Source organism: Chiloscyllium plagiosum, unplaced genomic scaffold (assembly GCF_037043375.1).
Source record: "Chiloscyllium plagiosum isolate Xiang-an unplaced genomic scaffold, Cpla_swu_hap1 HiC_scaffold_11, whole genome shotgun sequence".
In the NCBI taxonomy this organism is placed as follows: Eukaryota; Metazoa; Chordata; class Chondrichthyes; order Orectolobiformes; family Hemiscylliidae; genus Chiloscyllium; species Chiloscyllium plagiosum.
Genome location: NW_028270149.1, coordinates 429,459 through 454,713, shown reverse-complemented (window position 1 = coordinate 454,713; position 25,255 = coordinate 429,459). Strand labels below are relative to the sequence as shown.

At 44.3% G+C, this 25,255-nt stretch overlaps 1 protein-coding gene across 1 annotated transcript in view; it reads left to right on the top strand.

The window, feature by feature from the left end:
* cab39l1 (calcium binding protein 39, like 1) overlaps positions 1 to 25,255 on the top strand; it is a 76,835-nt gene extending 51,580 nt beyond the window's left edge. The window contains exon 6 of the mRNA XM_043715212.1: positions 25,067 to 25,255. Within this exon, the coding sequence (XP_043571147.1) occupies positions 25,067 to 25,255 (189 nt within the window). The remainder of the gene's footprint in view (positions 1 to 25,066) is intronic.

Genomic DNA, 25,255 nt, shown 5'->3' with positions numbered 1-25,255 from the left:
ACCAAAGTGGATAACCCTACATTTATCCACATTAAACTGCATCTGCCATGCATCTGCCCACTCACCTAACTTGTCCAGGTCACCCTGTAATCTCCTAACATCCCCATCACATTTCACCCTGCCACCCAGCTTTGTATCATCAGCAAATTTGCTAATGTTATTGCTGATACCATCTTCTATATAATTAACATATATTGTAAAAAGTTGTGGTCCCAGCACGGATCCCTGCGGTACCCCATTGGTCACTGCCTGCCATTCCGAAATGGAGCCTTTTATCACTACCCTTTGTTTCCTATCAGCCAACCAATTTTCAATCCAAGCTAGTACTTTGCCCCCAATACCATGCGCCCTAATTTTGCTCACTAACCTCCTGTGTGGGACTTTATCAAAAGCTTTCTAAAAGTCCAGGTACACTACATCTACTGGATCTCCCTCGTCCATCTTCAGAGTTACATCCTCAAAAAATTCCAGAAGATTAGTCAAGCAGGATTTCCCCTTCATAAATCCATGCTGACTCTGTCCTATCCTGTTACTACTATCCAGATGTGCTGTAATTTCATCCTTTATAATAGACTCCAGCATCTTTCCCACCACTGAGGTCACCTAACTGGTCTATAATTTCCTGCTTTCTCTCTCCCACCTTTCTTAAAAAATGGTATAACATTAGCCACCCTCCAATCCTCAGGAACCGACCCCGAATCTATCGAACTCTGGAAAATAATTACCAACGCATCCACGATTTCCCGAGCCACCTCCTTCAGTACCCTGGGATGTAGACCATCAGGCCCCGGAGACTTATCAACTTTCAGACCTAACAGTCTCTCCAACACCAAATCCTGGCAAATATAAATTCCCTTCAGTCCAGGTCCTTCAGCCACTGTTACCTCAGGGAGATTGCTTGTGTCTTCCCCAGTGAACACAGATCTGAAGTACCCATTTAATTCTTCTGCCATTTCTTTGTTCCCCGTAATATATTCCCCTGTTTCTGTCTTCAAGGGCCCAATTTTAGTCCTAACCATTTTCTTGCCTTGCACATACCTAAAAAAGCTTTTACTATCCTCCTTTATATTATTGGCCAGTTTACCTTCGTACCTCATTTTTCCTCTGTGTATTTCCTTCTTAGTAATCCTCTGTTGCTCTTTAAAAGCTTCCCAATCCTCAGTTTTCCCACTTATCTTTGCTATGTTATACTTTTTCTCTTTTAACTTTATATGTTTCTTAACTTCCCTCGTCAGCCACGGCCACCCATGCCTCCTTCTGGGATTCTTTTTCCTTTGTGAGAAGATTTGTAGCTCGGGTGCTCGTTGCTGTGGTTCTGTTCGCCGAGCTGGAAGTTTTTGTTGCAAACGTTTCGTCCCCTGTCGAGGTGACATCCTCAGTGCTTGGGAGCCTCCTGTGAAGCGCTTCTGTGGTGTTTCCTCCGGCATTTATAGTGGCCTGTCCCTGCCGCTTCCGGTTGTCAGTTTCAGCTGTCAGCTGTAGTGGCCGGTATATTGGGTCCAGGTCTATGTGTTTGTTGATGGAGTTTGTGGATGAGTGCCAAGCTTCTAGGAATTCCCTGGCTGTTCTTTGTTTCGCTTGCCCTATAATGGTAGTGTTGTCCCAGTCAAATTCATGTTGCTTGTCGTCTGCGTGCATGGCTACTAGGGATAGCTGGTCGTGTCGTTTCGTGGCTAGTTGATGTTCGTGGATGCGGATCGTTAGCTCTCTTCCTGTTTGTCCTATATAGTGTTTTGTGCAGTCCTTGCATGGTATTTTGTACACTACGTTAGTTTTGCTCATGCTGGGTATCGGGTCCTTACTTTTGGTGAGTTGTTGTCTGAGAGTGGCTGTTGGTTTGTGTGTTGTTATAAGTCATCAACTAGCCACGAAACGACACGACCAGCTATCCCTAGTAGCCACACACGCAGACGATAAGCAACATGAATTTAACTGGGACAACACTACCATTATAGGGCAAGCCAAACAAAGAAAGCCAGGGAATTCCTAGAAGCTTGGCACTCATCCACAAACTCCATCAACAAACACATAGACCTGGACCCAATAAAGCGGCCACTACAGCGGACAGCTAAAACTGACAACCGGAAGCGGCAGGGACAGGCCACTATAAATGCCGGAGGAAACACCACAGAAGCGCTTCACAGGAGGCTCCCAAGCACTGACGATGTTAGCTCGACAGGGGACGAAACATTTGCAACAAAAACTTCCAGCTCGGCGAACAGAACCACAGCAGTTTTCTTCCTTTTAGGAATGAACTGATCCTGCAACTTCTGCATTATACACAGAAATATCCGCCATTGTTCCTCCACGGTCATCCCTGCTAAGGTATTCCACCATTGAACTTTGGCCAGCTCCTCCTTCATAGCTCCATAGTTCCCTTTATTCAACAGAAGTACTGTCACTTCCGACTGTACCCTCTCTCTCTCAAATTGCAGATTGAAGCTTAGTGTATTATGGCCACTACTTCCCAATGACTCCTTCACTTCGAGGTCTCTGACCAATTCTGGTTCGTTACACAATACCAGATCCAGAATTGCCTTCTCCCTGGTCGGCTCCAGCACCAGCTGCTCTAAGAATCCATCTCTGAGGCACTCCACAAAGTCTCTTTCTTGAGGTCCAATACCATTCTGATTCTCCCAGTCTACCTGCATGTTAAAATCCCCCATAACAACTGTAGTAACATCTTTGCGACAGGCCAATTTCAGCTCCTGATTCAACTTACATCCAACATCCAGACTACTGTTTGGGGGCCTGTAGATGACTCCCAAGAGGGTCTTTTTACTCTTAGTATTTTGCAGCTCGATCCACACTGACTCTACATCCCCTGACTCTAGGTCCCCCCGCGCAAGGGACTGAATATCCTCCCTTACCAACAAAGCCACCCCACCCCCTCTGCTCATCAGTCTGTCCTTACAATAGCACGTGTAGCCTTGAATATTCATTTCCCAGGCCCTGTCCACTCGAAGCCACGTCTCAGTTATCCCCACAATATCGTATCTGCCAATTTCCAAAAGAGCCTCAAGCTCATCCATCTTATGTCTAATGCTTCGTGCATTCATGTATAGTATTTTTAATTTGTTACTGCTCTCACCCTTCCCATCAACCCCTATTTCACTCAACCTTACAGCATGATCCCTTTCCGAGTTTTCTGCCTCATTGATACAGTTGTCTTTCTTGACTTCTCTTATTCTAACTTTCCCTTCAATTTCTTTTTTAAACATCCAATTTGTCCCCTCCCCCCGCGCTACTTAGTTTAAACGTAGCTGTGTTGCAGTAGAAAACCTGCCTGCCAGAATGCTGGTCCCTAACCTATTAAGGTGCAAACCGTCTCTCTTGTAGAATTTATGCTTACCACAAAATATACCCCAGTGATCCAAGAACTTAAATCCTTGCTTCCTGCACCAGTTCCCCAACCACACGTTCAAGTCCATTATCTCCCTGTTTCTGGCCGAGGAACTGGAAGCAAACCGGAGATAACTACCTTGGACGTCCTGCTTTTCAGCCTTCTTCCTAGTTCTCCGAAGTCCTGCTGTAGTATGTTCCTCCTCTTCTTCCCGACATCATTTGTGCCGACATGTACCACCACATCTGGCTCTTCACCCTCATCCTTGAGGATTTCCTGCACTTTGTCCGCGATGTCTTTCACCCTGGCACTAGGAAGGCAACACACCATCCTTAAATCCCGTCTGCTGCCACAAAAACCCCGGTCAGTTCCTCTCACGATGGAGTCCCCTATTACCACGGCTCTGTGCGATGTCCGATTCTTCCGCTCTGCCTCTGCACCAACTTTTGATTGACAGACCTGGCCGCCTTGCGAACTGGCAGTGTCATCAGTCTCTACTGTTTCAAAAGCTTCAACTTGTTCCTGACAGGTACTTCTCCCGTGGTCTCTTGCACCTGTCTCCTCTCTGCCTTCCTTATCGTCTGCTCTCTTCTGCTCTCTTCTGGCATGATTGGTGTAATAACCTCGCTGAAGGTCTTGTCCAGAAAGATCTCGTTCTCTCGGATGAGCCTAAGGTCCTCGAGTTCTTTCATCAGCGCTGCAATATGCTCGGTCAATAGCTGAATGTGCACACACTTTCCACACATATACGAGCCAGACACACCAGAGTCGTTGACCTCCCACATCAAGCACGTAGCACACTGAACCAGCTGGTTCAGAGGAAATCAGAAGAATCCTTTACTGAAGGATACTTGCAACACTTCTGAACTCCAACATCTTGTGACTACTACAGCTAAAAACAAACTTGAAAAACCTGAACTAGGAGAACTGGTCACTCCCCTTTCATTGTTAAAGCCCTTAGCCTTTTTGGCACCTCTGCCTGTACGACCTCTCTTCAAAATAAAACCAAGAACAAAATAACCTTTTTAAAGTGACAGCATCGTTTCACATGAAACAGAAAGTAATCTAGAGGTTACTGCTTTTGAGGTCTTGCTTTATAATATGTCTGAACATCCAAAATAGGAACAGACATAGACTGTTCGGTCCCTTAAGACTGCTCTACTATTTAAAAGATTATGGCTAATTCATTTGTGTTTTGAGTTCCACATTCCCATCTCTCCCCAATAACCCTTTGATTCCTTTACCAAAAATGAATTTACCTACTCAAATAAAACAAAGAACTGCAGATGCTGAAAATCTGAAACAAAACTAGAATTTGCTGAAGAAACTCAGCAGGTCTGGCTAGTTTTGAAACTTCAAAAAAGTACAGCACAGAAAGATTTGGATATTCTTGTGCATGAAACACCAAGTTAGCATGCAGGCGCAACAAGTAATTATGGCAGCAAGTGGAATATTGGCTCTTACTACTGGGGTCTTAGAATTTAAAAATAGAGAAGTCTTATTACACCTGGGCGTGTGTTGGTGAATACTGTGTAGTTTTGGGCCTAGTGTTTAAGGAAGGATGTACTGGCAATTCAAAACAGATTTGCTTGGCTTAAACAAAAACAGAAATTGCTGGAAAAATTCAGCAGGTCTGGAAGCATTTATGGAGAGAAAGCAGAGTTGACATTTCGGATCCAATGACCCTTCTTCAGTACCTTTCTTTTGCCAGGCTAAACCCTGAATTAAAAGGTTTGGTTGATAAAGAACAGCTAAACAGATGAGGCATTTATTTATTAAAGTTTCAGAGATTGAGGGGCTATCTTCTCAAACATGCAAGATTCTGAGGTGGTTAGACAGGGCAGACATTGAGAAGATGTTTTCACTAGTGGGGGATTCTTGAATTAGAGACATAATTACAAAATAAGGGGATATTAACCTAAAACTGACATCTGAAGGAATTTATTTTCCCCAGATAGTAGTGAACGTCTGTAATTCTCTGCTCCAGAGAGTTCTGGAGGCTAAAGTATTTAAAGAAGATGTAGAGTTTTGAAATATCAGGGAGATGAGGGCTATGCTGAGTTGGTACAGAAGAGGAGTTGAGACCTTGGATAGATGAACCATGATCTCACAGGATGGCAGGGCATATTTGAAGGTCTGAATGAACTACTCCTGTTCTATGTTCTTATATTCATAAGAAAATCCAGGCTTCATTAATTGGGACATGGAGTACAAGAACAAGGAGGTGGTACTGAATTTATACAAGACACTGGTTAGACCTCAGCTAAAATATTGTATACAGTTCTAGGCACCACATCATAGGAAGAATGTAAACGTATTGGAGAGTGTGTGGAAGATGTTTGCGAGAATGGTTCCAAAGATAAAACTCCTTCATTGGGAGAAGTTGGGACTGCTTTCCTTGGACAGAAGTCAGAGTAGACTTGACAGAAGTTTCCAAAATCGTGAGGGGTTCGGATAGAGTAGATCGGCCAATACTATTTTAGTTGTAAGAAGGATTAAGAATCAAAGACTGTTTCTAGCCCTTCTCCTCAGATTATAACATCTTAAGACTTATTTTCAGCTCTGATAGCCTGGGAATGTCTTTCCAATTTCTTTCAAACTCGACCAACTCTCTGTCTGGTAAGTTATACAGTCAAATAATCATACAGCATGGAAACAGACCCTTCGATCCAACTCATCCATGCCGACCATGTTCCCAAACTAAACTCATCCCACCTGACTGTATTTGGCCCATATCTAATTAGACTGTTCCTATTCATGTACCTGTGCAAATGCTTTTAAGTTTTGTACCTGTACCTGCATCCACTGCTTCCTCTGGCAGATCATTCCACATAAGAGCCACCTTGTATATGTAAAAGCTGCCTCCTAATTTTGAGCTCCCCTATCCCAGGGAGAGGATCTTTGCTATTCACCTTATCTGTACACCTCATGATTTTATAAACCTCTATAAATGTCACCCCTCAACCTCCTACACCAGCCTATCCAGCCTCTTTGTATAATTGAAACCCTGCAATCCCAGCAACATCCTGGTAAATCTTTCCTGAACCCTCTTCAATTGAATAATATCCTTCCTACAGCAGGGCAACTAAACTATACACAGTACTCCAAAAACAGCCTCATCAATATCCTGTACAACCTCAACATAAATCCCAACTCCTATACTCAATGGTTTGACACTGTTAAAGAACTATGAACCTAAACCCCTAGGTGCCTCTGTTCAACAACATTACCCAGGGCCTTACCATTAATTGTATAAGCCCTGTGCTTGTTTGTTTTACTAAAATGCAATACCTTGTATTTATCCAAATTAAATTCCATCTGCCACTCCTCAGCCCATTAGCCCAATTGATCAAGATCCCTTTGTAATCTTAGATAACCTTCTTCAGTGTTGACCATATCACTAATATTGGCCAAAGTTAAAAATCACACAACACCAGGTTATAATCTGATGGATTTATTTGGAAGTTTGAGCTTTTGGAACACTGCTCCTTCATCAGGTAACTAGTGGGGCAGGGACATTGATCTTTTACTTATAAATCCTGTGTCTTACGTCCCTGCCCCACTAGCAACCTGACGAGGAGCAGTGTTCCAAAAGATTGTACCTCCAAATAAACCCATTGGTGTTGTATGATTTTTAAACTTTGTCTACCCCAGTCCAACACCAGCACCTCAACATCATGACTAACTTTAATGTCATCTGCAAATTTACTAACTATGCATCCTAAAATCTCATCCAAATCATTCATATAAATGGCAAACAACCAACTCACCGCAAGGATGATATCACTTCTGAGTGTATCCTGACCATCTGTTTCATACCATAAAATTCAATTTCATAACCATTCGGTAATTAATTCTCCTGCTAGCTGATGAGGCCATTAAACTTTTTCAATATACTTTCCTGGAAAAGCTGTCTATTGACTACTGCTCAAAATATCTTTCAGATCTTGGTTTAATAAATGTGCCACTTTCTCAGCTGAAATCTGTAATCCAACTTTCCTCCAGTTTCAAATGCAAGGTCCTAAATAATGACAATTTATTACAAATGTACATCACACCTAAGACAGTCATTCACATTTTCATCACTTCTCTTCTTTGAAACCATCAAAGCACGAAGTGACTATCCTGGTCCAGTGTAAATGAAGCAGGGAAATCGAAAATAAAATAAAGAACATGGATACTGGAAATCTGAAATAAAAACAGCGATTGCTGGAGAAGCATAGCAGGTCTGGCAGCATCCATGGAGGGAAAGTGGAGTAATGTGTCGAGCAACACATATGCTATAGACAGGATAGGGAGGAAAAGGAGTGAATAGATAGGCAGAAATGGACCCCAGAGTGAGACAGCGAGAGAGCTGGTCTGGCCCGAAAATTACTGAACTCAATACTGAGTCCACAAGGCTGCAGGGTCCCAAAAGGAAAATGAGGAGCTGTCCTTTCAACTTGTGCTGAGCTTCACTGGAGCACTGCAGCAAACCCGAGACAGAGATGTTGGCCAGGGAACATGGTGGTGTGTTAAAGTGGCAGGCAACTGTAAGCTCAGAGTCTTTTTTGTGGGCAGAACTTAAGTTCAAAGTAGTTGTCAGTTTGCATTTTATTTCCCCAATGTAGAGGAGACCACATTGTGAGCAGCAAATTCAATAACTAAATTGAATAAAGAGCAGATAAATTACTGCTTCAACTTGGAAAGAGAGTGTCCACATCCTTAGATGGTAAGGAGGGAGGAGGTAAATAAGCAGGTGTCACACATGCTGCAGTTGCAGGGGAAATGCATTGGGTATGGGGAGGGGGTTGTTGGGAGTGGAGGAGGAGTGGACCACGATGTCCTGGAGGGAACAGTCCCTTTGGAAGGCTGACAAAGGAGGGGAGGACAACATGTATCTGGTGGTGGCATCCCCACTGGAGGTGGCAGAAATGGTGACTTATGATCTTTTGGATGTAGATCTGGTGGGTTAGAAAGTGAAGACTAGGGGCACCCTATTGGTGTTGTGGGAGGTTTCCATTTTAAATGCTTGTTTTCATAGTTTGATTGTAAATTATAACGATGGCAATAACAAGGGCTCATGATAGTCATAAACTGAAATTTGCCCTGACATCTCTTGGCCTCGTGAGAATTCAATTCTCTCTCCCTGATCCAGCAAACAAGATCTTCAATGAAAGGACCATGATTGTGACCAGTTTAAATTCAAGGTGTGGAATCATCCCAGCTCCTGAATACATGGGTAATGCTGTGAAAGTTGGAAAAATACAATGAGAATGAATCATGGCATTCTCAATATTGAGCAAAATGAGTCTGATTTTCCACTTAAGGTTTTAGCAGCTTGATGAAAATCTCACCAGTGAGGGATGTGCGGTCTTTTGCATGCATTAACACCTCAATACTTATTAATTTGCATCATTTACAGATCACTGAATTGTTACCGTGCAGAAGGGGCCATTCAGCCCATTGTGATTGCATTAGCTCTTCAATCAAGCATCTCAAGCCAATTTCCTGCTGTTATCCTATCCCCCTGCAGGCTATTTCAATACAAATAATCAATCAACATCTACTCAACTGCTGCAATTGAACCTGTCTCCACCACATTTCCTGGCACTACATTCCAGACTGTAACTATTCCAGGAGTGTGAGGTTTTTCTCACATCACCCTTGCTTTGTTTGCACATCATTCTAAATCTGTGTCCCCCAATTTTATACCTTTTGCTAATGGGAACAACTTCTCCCTATCAAGTACAATTTTCCCAGTATCAGTGAGAAACTGAACGGTGCTAATTCCTGACTTTAAGGAGAGAGGGTAATCTGGTACTGCAGATTGCCTATATCTTCTCTGGTCAAATATTCTCTGGCCAACATTCCCCAACATTGTTGTGGTTCTGTTCGCCGAGCTGGAAGTTTTTGTTGCAAACGTTTCGTCCCCTGTCTAGGTGACATCCTCAGTGCTTGGGAGCCTCCTGTGAAGCGCTTCTGTGGTGTTTCCTCCGGCATTTATAGTGGCCTGTCCCTGCCACTTCCGGTTGTCAGTTTCAGCTGTCCGCTGTAGTGGTTGGTATATTGGGTCCAGGTCGATGTGTTTGTTGATGGAGTTTGTGGATGAGTGCCATGCTTCTAGGGTTATTTCACTTTTTAGATTGGAATCAATCTAAACACCAGGTCATAGACAGAGAACACAGGGGGCTAACACCTTCAACATATTGTCTAGCTATCACCATTGTTAACAGCTAACCCGAGAATGCAACTTTAAAAAAAAGGGTTTTGTGATTTACACATGAAAGAAGTGAAACTATCACTGTATTCTAACAGATGAAAGGCTTAACAGACAATCAATTCTTCAATGTATAATTTCAGTTACATCACACTGCAAATTTTTGCTATAAATTCTGTGTTACGATCGAGCCCTCCACTATCACCTGATGAAGGAGCGTCGCTCCGAAAGCTAGTGTGCTTCCAATTAAACCTATTGGACTATAACCTGGTGTTGTGTGGTTTTTAAGATGATATGAGTTGGACTGACTTGGCTATGATAGATTGCGGAATGTTATTGACAGGGATGATAGTGGAAAGGTAAATGGCAAACATACAAAGAGCACATGGGTGAACTGCAACAATTGTTCATTCCCATCTTGCACAAAAACAAATCAGTAAAGTCTACTTTTTGTCATTTACATAAATGATTTGGATGCGAGCATAAGAGGTACAGTTAGTAAGTTTGCAGATGACACCAAAATTGGAGGTGTAGTGGACAGCGAAAAGGGTTACCTCAGATTACATCAGGATCTTGACCAGATGGGCCAATGGGCTGAGAAGTGGCAGATAGAATTTAATTCAGATAAATGCGAGGTGCTGCATTTTGGGAAAGCAAATCTTAGCAGGACTTATACACTTAATGGTAAGGTCCTAGGGAGTGTTGCTGAACAAAGAGACCTTGGAGTGCAGGTTCATAGCTCCTTGAAAGCGGAGTCGCAGGTAGATAGGATAGTGAAGAAGGCATTTGGTATGCTTTCATTTATTGGTCAGAGTATTGAGTACAGGAGTTGGGAGGTCATGTTGCGGCTGTACAGGACATTGGTTAGGCCACTGTTGGAATATTGCGTGCAATTCTGGTCTCCTTCCTATCGGAAAGATGTTGTGAAACTTCAAAGGGTTCAGAAAATATTTACAAGAATGTTGCCAGGGTTGGAGGATTTGAGCTATAGGGAGAGGCTGAACAGGCTGGGGCTGTTTTCCCTGGAGCGTCGGAGGCTTATAGAGGTTTACAAAATTGTGAGGGGCATGGATAGGGTAAATAGGCAAAGTCTTTTCCCTGGGGTTGGGAAGTCCAGAACTAGAGGGCATAGGTTTAGGGTGAGGGGGGAAAGATATAAAAGAGACCTAAGGGGCAATGTTTTCACGTAGAGGGTGGTACGTGTATGGAATGAGCTGCCAGAGGAAGTGGTGGAGGCTGGTACAATTGCAACATTGAAGGGGTATTTGGATGGGTATACAAATAGGAAGGGTTTGGAGGGATATGGGCCGGGTGCTGGCAGGTGGGACTAGATTGGGTTGGGATATCTGGCCAGCATGGACGGGTTGGACCAAAGGGTCTGTTTCCATGCTGTACATCTCTATGACTCTATGACTCTAAGATGCCCAAACCATGGCTTAACAAGGGAATTACAGACAGTATTATATCCAAGGAAGAAGCACCGGGGCGGCACGGTGGCACAGTGGTTAGCACTGTTGCCTCACAGCGCCAGAGACCCGGGTTCAATTCCCGACTCAGGTGACTGACTGTGTGGAGTTTGCACGTTCTCCCCGTGTCTGCGTGGGTTTCCTCCGGGTGCTCCGGTTTCCTCCCACAGTCCAAAGATGTGCAGGGTCAGGTGAATTGGCCATGCTAAATTGCCTGTAGTGTTAGGTAAGGGGTAAATGTAGGGGTATGGGTGGGTTGCGCTTCAGCGGGTCAGTGTGGACTTGTTGGGCCGAAGGGCCTGTTTCCACATTGTAATGTAATCTAATCTAATCTAAAATCTAAAAGTTGACCAGGAAGAAAAATAAACAATAGACCTGAGGAGTGGGAGCAGGTTAGAATTCAGCAAAGGAGGTCAAAGGCATTATTGGTTAAAAAAAAGTACAAAACTAAACTTATGAGAAATAAAAAAACTGACTGTAAATGTTCCTGTAGGTGTGTGAAAAAAAGTCAGTGAGAACAAATGGCGGTCCCTTCCAGTCAGAAACATGTCAATTTATGATGGAGAACAAAGAAATGGCTGACCGACTAAATACATACATTGTTTCTGCGTTCGCAAAAGGAGTACAGAAAAAACATCCCAAAAGTATTGGAAAACACGATTTAATAAGAGGGAGGAACTGAAGGGAGTTAGTGTTCGCATGGAAATAATGTTGGCAAAGTTGATGGGGTTGAAAGCTGATAAATCCCCAGGACCTGATAATCTACATCCCAGAATATTTAAGGAAGTGGTCCACGAAATAGTGGATGCATTGGTGGTCATCTTCCAAGATTCTCTCGAATCTGGAACAGTTCCTATAGATTGGAGGATAGTTCATGTAACCCCACTATATTAAAAAAATAGAGAGAAGACTGGGAATTAAAGACCAGTCAGTCTGATGCCAGAGGAAGTGGTGGAGGCTGGTACAATTGCAACACCTAAAAGGCATCTGGATGGGTATATGAATAGGAAGGGTTTGAAGGGATATGGGCTGGATGCTGGCAAGTGGGACTAGATTGGGTTGGGATATCTGGTCGGCATGGACAGGTTAGATCGAAGGGTCTGTTTCCGTGCTGTACATCTCTATGACTCTAAGTGATCAAAAGTGTCAGACAGTGCAAGTAAAGTGTCAACATCTGAATAACAAGCAAAGAGATGACCTATAATCCAATTAATTGGGGCAGAGATAAAATTACAAAAAATTAAAAATAAGGTGATGCAGGAGGCAAACCAAATGACTCTCAGCATGAGATTCTTATATCTAAGTAACAAGTAATCCAAAACTGTACAAACTAATTAAGATAGATTAATCATAAGTAATCAAGATGATGGTGTCAAAACGGACAGTAAGAAAGATTTTATAAATACAGAACAGTGTGGTAGGGTCACATGTAATGCAGCATGAACCCAAGGTCACGGCTGAAGTCATCTTCATGAGTATGGAACTTGGCTATCAGTTTCTGCTCGGCCATTGTGCTTTGTATATCTCGAAAGCTACCCTGGAGGATGTTTACCTGAAGATCAGAGGTTGAATGTCCTTAACCGCTGAAGTGTTTCGACTGGGAGGGAACATTCCCATCTGGCAATTGTTGTGTAGTGTCCATTCATCCATTGTCGTGGTATCTGCATGATCTCGCTAATGTACCATGCCTTGGAGCATCCTTGCCTGCTGCGTATGAGGTAGGCAACATTGGCCAAGTCACAAGAGTGCCAACTGTGTTTGTGTTGGGTGGTGTTCCCATGTACGATGGTAGTATCCATGTTAATGATCTGACGTGTCAGATCAGAGGTTGCCATGGCAGGGTTGTGTGGTGTTGTGGTCAATGTTGTCCTGAAGGCTGTGTAGTTTGTTGTGAAAAATGTTCTGTTTAAGGCTTGGCGGTTATTTGAAGGCGAGAAGTGGAGACATAGGGATGATCTTGGAGAAGAGATGTTTCTCGTCATTGATGACATGTTGAAGGCTGTGAAGAACATGACATTGTTTCTCTGCTCCGGGAAAGTACTGGACCATGAAGGGTACTCAATCGGTCGTGTCCTGTGTGTTTGTCTTGAGGAGGTCATTGTGGCTCATATCCATTCTTATGAGAGCGTCCTTCAAACCCTTTAGGTCTCTGTCACGTTCCTCCTCATCTGAGCATATCCTGTGTATGCACATGGTTTGTCCGTAGGGGATGACTTCTTTAACATGTCTATGGTGGAAGATAGAGAAGTGCTGCACTGGGAGGTTATCCGTAGGCTTGTGGTAGAGTGAGGTACTGGGGTGTCAGTTCTTGAAGGAGATGCATGTGTCTAAGAAGGAGACTGATTCTGAAGAGTAGTCCATGGCAAGTCTGATGGTGGGATGAAACTTGCTGATGTTGTGTAGTCATTTAATTGATTCCTCGCCATGAGTCCAAAAGGAAGAAAAATGTCGATGTATCTGGTATATAGCATTGGTCGGAGTTCCTGTGCAACAAAGAAGAGTTGCGTGAACTTGTGCATGAAATTGTTTATGTATTGGGGTGCACATGTGGTCCCAAATGACTGCTCCGTGTGTCTGGAGGAAGAACTGGTTGTCAAAGATGAAAATATTGTGGTCGAGGATGAAGCTGATGAGTTGTAGGATAATGTATGGAAATTAGCAGTTGTTGGTATCGAGCAATTGAATATAATTTAATTTATTGTCACATGTACCGGGGCACAGTGAAAAGCTTTGTCTTGCGAGCAATACAGGCAGATCACAGAGTTAAATAGCATAGATAAGTAAATACAGTAGCGCCTCGACATACGAACGACCCCGTTCACGAACAAATCGGTTTACGAACAGCATTGTACATAAAATTTTGCTTCAACATACGTACAAAATTCAAGGTACGAACGAAGGTACGAGCAATTCGTCTTTGGAGCGTGCGCAGTTCGTCTTTGGCGCGTGCGCTGTGAACACTATCCGAACAATGGGAAAAATTGATTCCGTTCGCGAACTTTTCGGTTCGCGAACCGGGTCCTGGAACGGATTAAATTCGTAAGTCGAGGCGCTACTGTAATAGGTAAACAGCAGCAAAAACACAAACACAGATATAGGCAAATGTTAAGAGTTTGAGAGTCCATTCAGTATTCTAACAACAGTAGGGTAGAAACTGTTTCAAAACCGGCTGGTGTGCATGTTCAGGCTTTTGTACCTTCTCCCCCGATGGTAGAAGTTGTAGAAAAACATTGCCAGGGTGGGATGGATCTTTGGGAATGCTGGCGGCCTTTCCTTGACAGCGGGCCTGATAGATGAATTCTATAGATGGGAGGTTGGCCTTTGTGATTGTCCAGGCTGAGTTCACCACCCTCTGTAACCGTCTCCGATCTTGAATGGTACAGTTGCCATACCAGGTGGTGATACATTTGACCAACTATGGTGGTGTCATCAGCAAACTTGTAAATGGCATTAGTCTGGTATTTGGTGATGCAGTCATGGGTATACAGTGAGTAAGGTAGGGGGCTGAGTACGCATCCCGGGTGTGGGGGGGGCGGGGGGGGGGGGGTCCAATGTTGAGTGTAAGTGAGGATGAATAATTGTCCCCAGTCTTCACTGATTGTGGTCTGTGGGTCAGGAAACCGAGTATCCAGTTGCAGAGAGTGGGGCTTAGGCCGAGATCACTAAGTTTAGTAATCAATCAGTCTCGAGGGGATAATAATGTTGAAGGCTGAACTGCAGTCAATAAGCAGGATTCTTACGTAGCTGTTTTTGGTGTTAGGATGTTCTAGGGAGGAGTGAACGGCAAGTGATATGGCATCTGACGTGGATCTGTTGGTCCAATAGGCAAATTGGAGTGGGTCAAGAGTACTGGGGAGGCTGGAGTTGGTTAATGCCATGACTAGCCTTTCAAATCACTTCATGACCACTGTAGTTCGGGCCACTGGGTAGTAGTCATTGAGACATGCTGCATGAGCTTTCTTAGGCACAGGGATGATGTTGGCCCTGTTGTAAACAGGCAGGGACAGTGGCCTGCTGCAGGGAGAGGTTGAAGATGTCAAAGAAAACCTCTGTCAGTTGATCTGTGCTGAGCATACGGCTTGGTACTCCGTCAGGTCCCATCACTTTCCTTGGATTCACACGAAGGAAAACTGATCTGACCCCTGATGTAGTGACTGTTGGGATAGGTTCGTCAGGAGTTGTCGGAATAGGTGTTACCTCTCTGCCAAAATTCTGCTCACAGCGGGCATAGAAGGTATTGAGACGATCTGGGAAGGATGTGTCCTCGTCTGATATCTTGCACTGTCTCTTTTTAGAACCTGTGATGTCCTTCAGTCCTTGCCATAGTGGCTGGTGTCTGTCTGGGTCTCTAGTTTGAATCAGTATTGGTCGTTAGCTGTCTTTATGGCTCTGTGAAGGTCATAGTTGGATTCCTTATGTTTGAGTTGGTCTCCTGATCTGAAGGCCTCACGCCTAGTTTTTAGCAGTTTCTGTATGTCCTGATTCATCCAGGATTTCCGGTTGGGGAACACCCGGATTGACTTCCTCGGTATGCAATCCTCCACACGCTTGCTGATAAAGTCTGTGACGGTGGTGATGTACTCGTCCAAAGTACTTGTGGCCTATTTGAACACGGCCCAATCAGCTGATTCCAGACAGCACCAGAGTTAATCCTCTGCCTCCTCCGACCAGCACTGGACCTTTATCTGCGAGGGGGTCTCCTGCTTGAGCCTGTAAGCTGGGAGAGAAACAGGGCATTGTAGTCAGAGTTCCTGAAATGAAGGCAGGGGATAGAGCGGTAGGCATCTTTCATAGTGGTGTAGCAGTGTTTTGGTGTAGCAGAGTACTGAGGCTGTTGCAGAGATACCATCAATATTGGGGTGGGGGCTCGGTGCAGGGATGCTGGTGGAGAATGCTGAAATATCTATTGTGACAAGGAAGGTTCCTGATTTGACTGGTCCATGGGTACTGAGTTTCTGTAAGAAATCTGTCGTGTTGCGACAGAAGCTGGGGGTTCCCCATACAATGAGTTTCAAGATGCCCTCGACATAGTCAGAGAGGTTCTCACACAGGGTCCTATTGCATGATACGATTGGCTGTCCAGGTGTATTAGCTTTGAGTATCTTTGGAAGACAGTAGAAATCTCCAGTGTGAGAAGTACATGGGAGAAGAGGGTATAGGATACTCAAGGTCTTGAGTAGTCAAAGGTCTTGATCAAAAGATGTGTGTGTTCTTTGGTTGATCAGCAGGCAATTGTCTGTAATCCTCCAGGTTGATCAGTTGTTGATATGCTTCTTTGCAGTAGCCCATTCTATATGACAATGGCTCTTCTTTTGTCTGCTGGTTTGATGGCAATGTTGCAATCGGTTGGAGAGCATGGTTGGCATTGTGCTCATGTGATGTTCAGTACTATCTTGTGAGCATAGCTGATGAATCTGGCAAGGATATCCCAAGACATCATATATTGGCAAGACTATGCAGATGCTACAACAATGGATGAATAGACACTGCACAACAGGGTGGGCATGGTGCCTCAGTGGTTAGCACTGCTGCCTCACAGCACCAGGGACTCAAGTTCGATTCCAGCCTCAGGCAACTGTCCATGTGGAGTTTGCACATTCTCCCCGTGTCTGCGTGGGTTTCCTCCAAGTGCTCCAGTTTCCTCCCACAATCCAAGGTGAATTGGCTATGCTAAACTGCCCATAGCATTAGGTGCACTAGTCAGGGGTAAATATGGGGAATCTGTCTGGGTGGGTCACTCTTCGGAGGGTTGGTGTGGATTTGTTTGGCCAAAGGGCCTGTTTCCATACTGTAGGGAATCTAATCTAAACAAATCACCAGACAGGAATGTTCCATCCCAGTCGGAGATCACTTCAGCAGTCAAGGACATTCAGTGTCCGGTCTATGGGTAAGCGTCCTCCAAGGCAGCCTTCGTGATACACAATGATGAATCGCCGAGCAGAAACTGATAGCCAAGTTCCATAGCCATAAAGATGGCCTCAACAGTGAACTTGGGATCATGTAACCCCACCATATTGTTATATATTTGCAAAACATCCTTCCTGTCCTATTTTGACACTATCACCTTGATCAGTTGTTATGATCTAACTTAATTAGTTTGCACACTTTTGAATTACTTGTTACTTTGGTTAGACCCTGAGCATGCGACTCATACCTATCATGTTATTCCAGCCATTTGGTTTTTCTCCAGCATCACCTTACTTTTTGTAATTATCTCTCTGCCTCAAATAATTGGATTATTGGTCATTACTTCACTTACGATTTAGCTGTTGATCCTTTACACACACTGTCTGACACTTGATCACCTGCAGAGACTTATTCAGCCTATTGGCACTCCACTCACACCATGTGGATAATCTATTAATCTCTCTGCTCATTCATCTCTCTGTCTATGTGCTTCTCTCTCACTTCACCTGATGAAAGCTTGTGATTTCAAATAAACCTATTGGACTATAACCTGGTGTTGTGTGACTTCTAACCTTAAAATAAGCATGCAGGTGCATTAGGCAGTAAAGCAGGCAAAATAGTATATTTTTAAAAATGAAAAAACTGCAGATGCTGTAAATTAGAAACAAAAACAAATTGCTGGAAAAACTCAACAGGTCTGGCAGCATCTGTGCAAAGAAAGTAGAGTAACCGTTCTTCAGAATGAAAGGAAAATGGGAAGGGAACAAAGTGGAGCAGATGGTATTTGGCCTTCATAGTCAGAGGATGAGTACAGGAGCAAGGACAACTTGCTGCAGTTATCCAGGACCTTGGTGAAAACACACCTGGAGTATTGTATGTAGTTTTGGTTTCCTTATTTGAGGGAAGATATTCTAGCTCTAGAGGGAGCAAGTTTGCCAGACTGATTCCTGGGCTGGCATGACTAGCCATTTGGATACAGAACTGGCTCAAAAGTTAAACAACAGAGGGTGGTAGTGGAGGGTTGCTTTTCAGACTGGATGCCTGTGACCAGTGGAGTGCTACAAGGATCGGTGCTGGGTCCACTACTTTCAATCATTTATACAAATGATTTGGATATGAGCATAAGAGGTATAGTTAGTAAGTTTGCAGATAACATCAAAATCGGAGAGGTAGTGGTCAGCAAAGAAGATTACCTCAGATTACAACGGAATCTTGATCAGATGGGCCAATGGGCTGAGAACAGGCAGATGGAGTTTAATTTAGATAAGTGAGAGGTGCTGCATTTTGGGAAAGCAAATCTTATCAGGAGTTATACACTTAACGGTAAGGTCCTTGGGAGTGTTGCTGAACAAAGAGACCTTGGAGTGCAAGTTCATACCTCCTTGAAAGTGGAGTCACAGTTGGATAGGATAGTGAAGTAGGCGCTTGGTATGCTTTCCTTTATTGGTCAGAGTATTGAATACAGGAGTTGGGAGGTCATGTTGCAGCTGTACAGGACATTGGTTAGACCACTGTTGGAATAACATGTGCAATTCTGGTCTCCTTCCTTTGGAAAGATGTTGTGAAACTTGAAAGGGTTCAGACAAGATTTACAAGGATGTTGCCAGGTTTGGAGGATTTGAGCTATAGGGAGAAGTTGAACAGTTTGGGGCTGTTTTTCCTGGAGTGTCAGAGGCTGAGGGGTGACCTTATCCTTATAGAGGTTTATAAAATCATGAGGGGCATGGATAGAATAAATAGGCAAAGTCTTTTCCCTGAGGTGGGAGAGTCCAGAACTAGAGGGCATAGGTTTAGGGGGAGAGGGCAAAGATATAAAAGAGACCTAAGGGGCAACTTTTTCATGCAGAGGGTAGTACATAAATGGAATGAGTGGCCAGAGGAAGTGGTGGAGGCTGTTACAATTGCAACATTTAAAAGGAATCTGGATGGGTATATGAAGGGGAAGGGTTTGGAGGGATATGAGCTGGGTGCTGGCAGGTGGGACTAGATTGGGTTGGGATATCTGGTTGGCATGGACGAGTTGGACTGAAGGGTCTGTTTCCGTGCTGTACATCTCTATGATGTAGGTATAATATTAATGTCATGCAGAGCAAAATGCCTGTCCTCTTGATTCATAACAAGCTGTCTGTGCTAAAAGGCAAGGCAAAATGAAGCCACTGTGTCTGAGTCCTAAATGAAGAAACAGTGCACTAAAAAGGTAAAGTTAAAAATCACAATACCAGGTTATAGTCCAACAGGTTTATTTGGAAGTACTGGCTTTTGGAGTGCTGCTCCTTTGACATGTAGCTAGTGGGACGAGAACTTGGTGTTATGTGATTTTTTTAAAAAAGCTTTGTCCACCCAGTCCAACACCCACACCTCCACATCATGGCTAAAAAGGTAAGGCAGGGAAGCTGAGTTTCCAAGTAAGTGAACACTAAGGGCTCTTTGACACCCCCTGTTTTATTAGAACAAAGTTGCAGGAGTAGGCCATTCAGCCCTTCGAGCTTGCCCTGGCATTCATTGTGATCAAGGCTGATCATCCAACCCCATCAGCCTGTTCCTGCTTTTCCCTATATCATTTGACCCCTTTAGTTCAACTCCATATCCATATCCAATTCCTCTCTGTGATAGTAAAGTCTGCAGATTCATCACTCTCTGGGTGAAGAAATTTCTCCTCATCTCAGTTCTAAATAATTTACCTCACATCCTTAGATTCTGACCCTTGGTCCTGGACTCTGTCATCAGCAACATCCTTTCTATATTTACCTTGTCTAGTCTTGTTACAATTTTATAGGTTTCTGAGATCCTCTCCCATTCTTCTAAAAGCCATTGAATATAAGCCTAACCAATTCAACTCTTTCTTGTATATCAGTCATAGAGACGTACAGCATGGAAACAGACCCTTCGGTCCATGCCGACCAGATATCCCAACCCAATCTGGTCCCACCTGCCAGCACCTGGCCCATATCCCTCCAAACCCTTCCTATTCATATACCCATCCAAATGCCTTTTAAATGTTGCAATTGTATCAGCCTCAACCACTTGCTCTGGCAGCTCATTACGTACTACCCTCTGCGTGAAAAAGTTGCCTCCCGGGTGCCAGGGTCCGAGATGTCTCGGACCATGTCTTCAGAATCCTTAAGGGGGACGGTGTGCAGCCAGAAGTCGTGGTGCACATTGGCACCAATGACATACGTAGGAAGAGGGGTGGGGAGGTCATTCAGGAGCTCAGGAAGTTAGGCTGGAAACTAAAAGCTAGGACGGACAGAGTCATCATCTCTGGGTTGTTGCCGGTGCCACGTGACAGTGAGGCAAGGAATAGGGAGAGAGTGCAGTTGAACACATGGCTGCAAGGATGGTGTAGGAGGGAGGGCTTCAGGTATTTGGACAATTGGACTGCATTCTGGGGAAGGTGGGACCTATACAAGCAGGACAGGTTGCACCTGAACCAGAAGGGCACCAATATCCTGGGAGGTAGGTTTGCTAGCACTCTTCGGTGGGGGGGTTTAAACTAATTTGGCAGGGGGATGGATTCTGGACTTGTAGTCCAGCAAGTAGGTTAGCTGTTTTTCAGGATGTCCAAGAATGTAGGGAGGCTGTGGAGAAGGTAGCACTGACAGGGAATACTTGCGGACACAGAGATGGGCTCAAGAGTGTACACTTCAACGCAAGGAGTATCAGAAATAAGGTGGGTGAACTTAAGGCATGGATCGGTACCTGGGACTACGATGTTGTGGTCATCACGGAAACGTGGATAGAAGAGGGACAGGAATGGTTGTTGGAGGTTCCTGGTTACAGATGTTTCAGTAAGATTGGGGGGGTTGGTAAAAAAGGAGGGGGGGTGGCATTGCTAATTAGAAATGGTATAACGGCTGCAGAAAGGCAGTTCGAGGGGGATCTGCCTTTGGAGGTAGTATGGGCTGAAGTCAGAAATAGGAAAGGAGCAGTCACCTTGTTGGGTGTTTACTATAGGCCCCCCAATAACAGCAGAGAGGTGGAGAAACAGATTGGGAAACAGATTTTGGAAAGGTGCAGAAGCCACAGGGTAATAGTCATGGGCGATTTCAACTTCCCAAATATTGATTGGAAGTTTTTTAGATCAAGTAGATTGGAAGCGGCGGTGTTTGTGCAGTGTGTCCAGGAAGCTTTTCCAACTCAGTATGTAGATTGTCTGACCAGAGGGGAGGCCATATTGGATTTGGTACTTGGTAACGAACCGGGACAAGTGATGGGCTTGTTAGTGGGTGAACATTTTGGCGATGGTGACCACAATCCTGTGACTTTCACCTTGGTTATGGAGAGAGATAGGTGCGTGCAACAGGGTAGCTTTTACAATTGGGGAAGGGTAAATACGATGCTGCAAGACAGGATCTGAGGAGCATAAATTAGGAGCACAGACTGTCAGGGAAGGATGTTGTTGAAATGTGGAACTTTTTCAAGGAACAGATACGATGTGCCCTTGATATGTATGTACCTGTCAGGCAGGAAAGAGATGGTCGTGTGAGGGAACCTTGGTTGACGAGAGAGGTCGAATGTCTTGTAAAGAGGAAGAAGGAGGCTTACATAAGGTTGAGGAAACAAGGTTCAGACAGCGTTGGAGGGATACAGGATAGCCAGGAGGGAGCTGAAGAAAGGGATTAGGAGAACTAAGAGAGGGCATGAAAAATCTTTGGCGGGTAGAATCAAGGATAACCCCAAGGCCTTTTATGCGTATGTGAGAAACATGAGAATGACAAGAACGAGGGTAGGTCCAATCAAGGACAGTAGTGGGAGACTGTGTATTGAGTCAGAAGAGATAGGAGAGGTCTTGAATGAGTACGTTTCTTCAGTACTTACAAATGAGAGGGACCATATTGTTGAAGAGGAGAGTATGAAACGGACTGTTAAGCTAGAGGAGATACTTGTTAGGAAGGAAGATGTGTTGGGCATTTTGAAAAACTTGAGGATAGACAAGTCCCCCGGGCCTGACGGGATATATCCTAGGATTATGTGGGAAGCAAGAGAGGAAATTGCAGAACCGTTGGCAATGATCTTTTCGTCTTCACTGTCAAAGGGGGTGGTGCCAGGGGACTGGAGAGTAGCGAATGTTGTGCCCCTGTTCAAAAAAGGGAATAGAGATAACCCCGGGAATTACAGGCCAGTTAGTCTTACTTCGGTGGTAGGCAAAGTAATGGAAAGGGTATTGAGGGATAGGATTTATGAAGACACTGGAAAGACACTGCTTGATTAGGGACAGCCAGCACGGATTTGTGAGGGGTAGGTCTTGCCTTACAAGTCTCATTGAATTCTTTGAGGAGGTGACCAAGCATGTGGATGAGGGTAGAACAATGGATGTAGTGTGCATGGATTTTAGTAAGGCATTTGATAAGGTTCCCCATGGTAGGCTTATGCGGAAAGTCAGGAGGAATGGGATATAGGGAAGTTTGGCCAGTTGGATAGAAAACTGGCTAACCGGTCGAAGTCAGAGAGTGGTGGTAGATGGTAAATATTCAGCCTGGAGCCCAGTTACAAGTGGAGTTCCGCAGGGATCAGTCCTCTGCTGTTTGTAATTTTTATTAATGACTTGGAAGAGGGAGTCGAAGGGTGGGTCAGTAAATTTGCAGACGATACGAAGATTGGTGGAGTTGTGGGTAGTGAGGAGGGCTGTTGTCGGCTGCAAAGGGACTTAGATATGATGCAGAGCTGGGCTGAGGAGTGGCAGATGGAGTTCAACCCTGTCAAGTGTGAGGTTGTCCATTTTGGAAAGACAAATAAGAATGCGGAATACAGGGTTAACGGTAGGGTTCTTAGTAAGGTGGAGGAGCAGAGGGATCTTGGGGACTATGTTCATAGATCTTTGAAAGTTGCCACTCAGGTGGATAGAGCTTGTAAGAAGGCCTATGGTGTATTAGCGTTCATTAGCAGAGGGATTGAATTCAAACGTCGTGAGGTGATGTTGCAGCTGTATAGGACCTTGGTTAGGCCACATTTGGAGTACTGTGTGCAGTTCTGATCGCCTCATTTTAGGAAAGATGTGGAAGCTTTGGTGAGGGTGCAGAGGAGATTTACCAGGATGTTGCCTGGAATGGAGAATAGGTCGTACGAGGATAGGTTGAGAGTGCTAGGCCTTTTCTCATTGGAACGGCGAAGGATGAGGGGTTCTTGATAGAGGTTTATAAGATGATCAGAGGAATAAATAGAGTGTTACAAGGGGACATAAATTTAAAGTGAAGGGTGGAAGGTATAGGGGGGATGTCAGGGGTAGGTTCTTTACCCAGAGAGTGGTGGGGGCATGGAATGCGCTGCCTGTGGGAGTGGTAGAGTCAGAATCTTTGGTGACCTTTAAGCGGCAATTGGATAGGTACATGGATGGGTGCTTAAGCTAGAACAAATGTTCGGCACAACATCGTGGGCCGAATGGCCTGTTCTGTGCTGTATTGTTCTATGTTCTATGTTAGGTCCCTTTTATATCTTTCCCTTCTCACTAAACCTATGCCCTCATCTGACAGCCGCTTACATTGGACTGCATGTGCTTGAACTAAATAGTCATGTCTGGACGTGTAAGGGGAGCAGTCTTCAGTTCAAACAAAGGGAACAATGGTCAGTCAGGTGCTTCTCTGTTCTCAGAGAAGAGGTGAAGAAGTGTCCTGAATGAGAGCGTAGAAAATGCCGAGGGCACAAAGAGTTGGTGGTTTGCAGGACGTGAAGTAGGTGACAGCTATTGAGGATAGTGTCCTAGACCCAATCATCTTCATTAATGACCTTCCCGCCATAAGGTCAGAAGTGGGGGATAAATCAATGGTTGCACAATGTTCAGCACTATTTGTGACTCTTTGGATCCTAAAACAGTCCATATTCAAATGCAACAAGATCTGGACAATATCCAGGCTTGGGCTGACAAGTGGTAAGTAATATTCATGCTACACAAATGCCAGGCTATGACCATCACCAATAAGACACACAATCTAATCACTGCCAATTGACATTTAACGGTGAATCCCCAACGATCAACATGGTTGGGATTACCATTGACCAGAAACTCAACTGGACTGACCACAAACCTGACAAGATCAGGTCACCTTCTGACTCCCCAAAGCTTGTCCATCTACAAGGCACAAGTCAGGAGTGTGATGGAATACTCCCCACTCGCCTGGATGGATGCAGCCCCACAACACTCAAGAAGCTTGACACCATCCAGGACAAAGCAGCCCACATGAATGGCACCACATCCACAAGCATCCACTCCCTCCACCACCGACACTCAGTAGCAGGAGTGTGTATCATCCACAAGATGCATTGCAGAAATTCAAAGATCCTCAGACAACACCTTCCAAACCCACGACCACTTCCATCTAGACAGAAAAGGGCATCATTTTTATGTAAACACTCACCATCCTGACTTGGAAATATATCACCATTCCTTCCTTGTTGGCGGGTCAAAATCCTGGAATTCTTCTCTAAAGGCATTGCGAGTCTACCTACTGCACAGGGACTGCGTCAGTTCAAGGATGCTTCTCACCAACACCTTCTCAAGGGCAGGACAAGTAAATAAATGTTGACCAGCCAGCGATAATTATGTCCCACGAATGATTAAAAACAAACTGAGAACAGGAGCAGGAGCAGGAAAATCAATGTGTCCGGCAAAAGCCCTTCATCAGCTCTATTCCTGATGAAGGGCTTTTGCCCGAAATGTCGATTTTTCCTGTTCCTTGGATGCTGCCTGATCTGCTGTGCTTTTCCAGCAACACTCTAATCTAGAATCTGGTTTCCAGCATCTGCAGTCTTTGTTTTTAGCAAAGTTAACAGTCAACTCCAGAGCCACAACAATGTGGTTATGTGGAGGCCAGACCAAGTAAGGATGGCAATTTTCTTCCCTAAATGACTTTAAAGAACCAGATGGGGCTTTCCTGACAATTGTCAAATTGTTTCATGGTAGTCATTGGATTCTTAATTCCAAATTTAAAAAATATGAATTCAGATTCAACCATCTGTTGTTGCTGGATTCAAAACCAGGTTCCCAGGACACGACCTTGGTCTCTAGGATTCTAGACGAGCAACAATACCATGAGCCTCTGCCTCCCTCCTTGTCTGCACCACTTATCGAATTGCAGCAAACATTCCTGTTGTCTCATACACTTATTGGAATATTGCTATTTTACTAATTGTGGTCATATGATTTTTTTCCAAAAGCTTTTTGTAGCAACTTCCAATATATCTCAACCAGTTTTGGACATCTTGTTAAAGAATCAAAGTAAGCTGATCGAATTTCTCAGCAAGTTTCAGTGTGTTCGGACAGATGATAAACAATTCTCTGATGAAAAGAATTATTTGATCAAGCAGATACGAGATTTAAAAAGACCTGCTGTGATAGCTACTTAA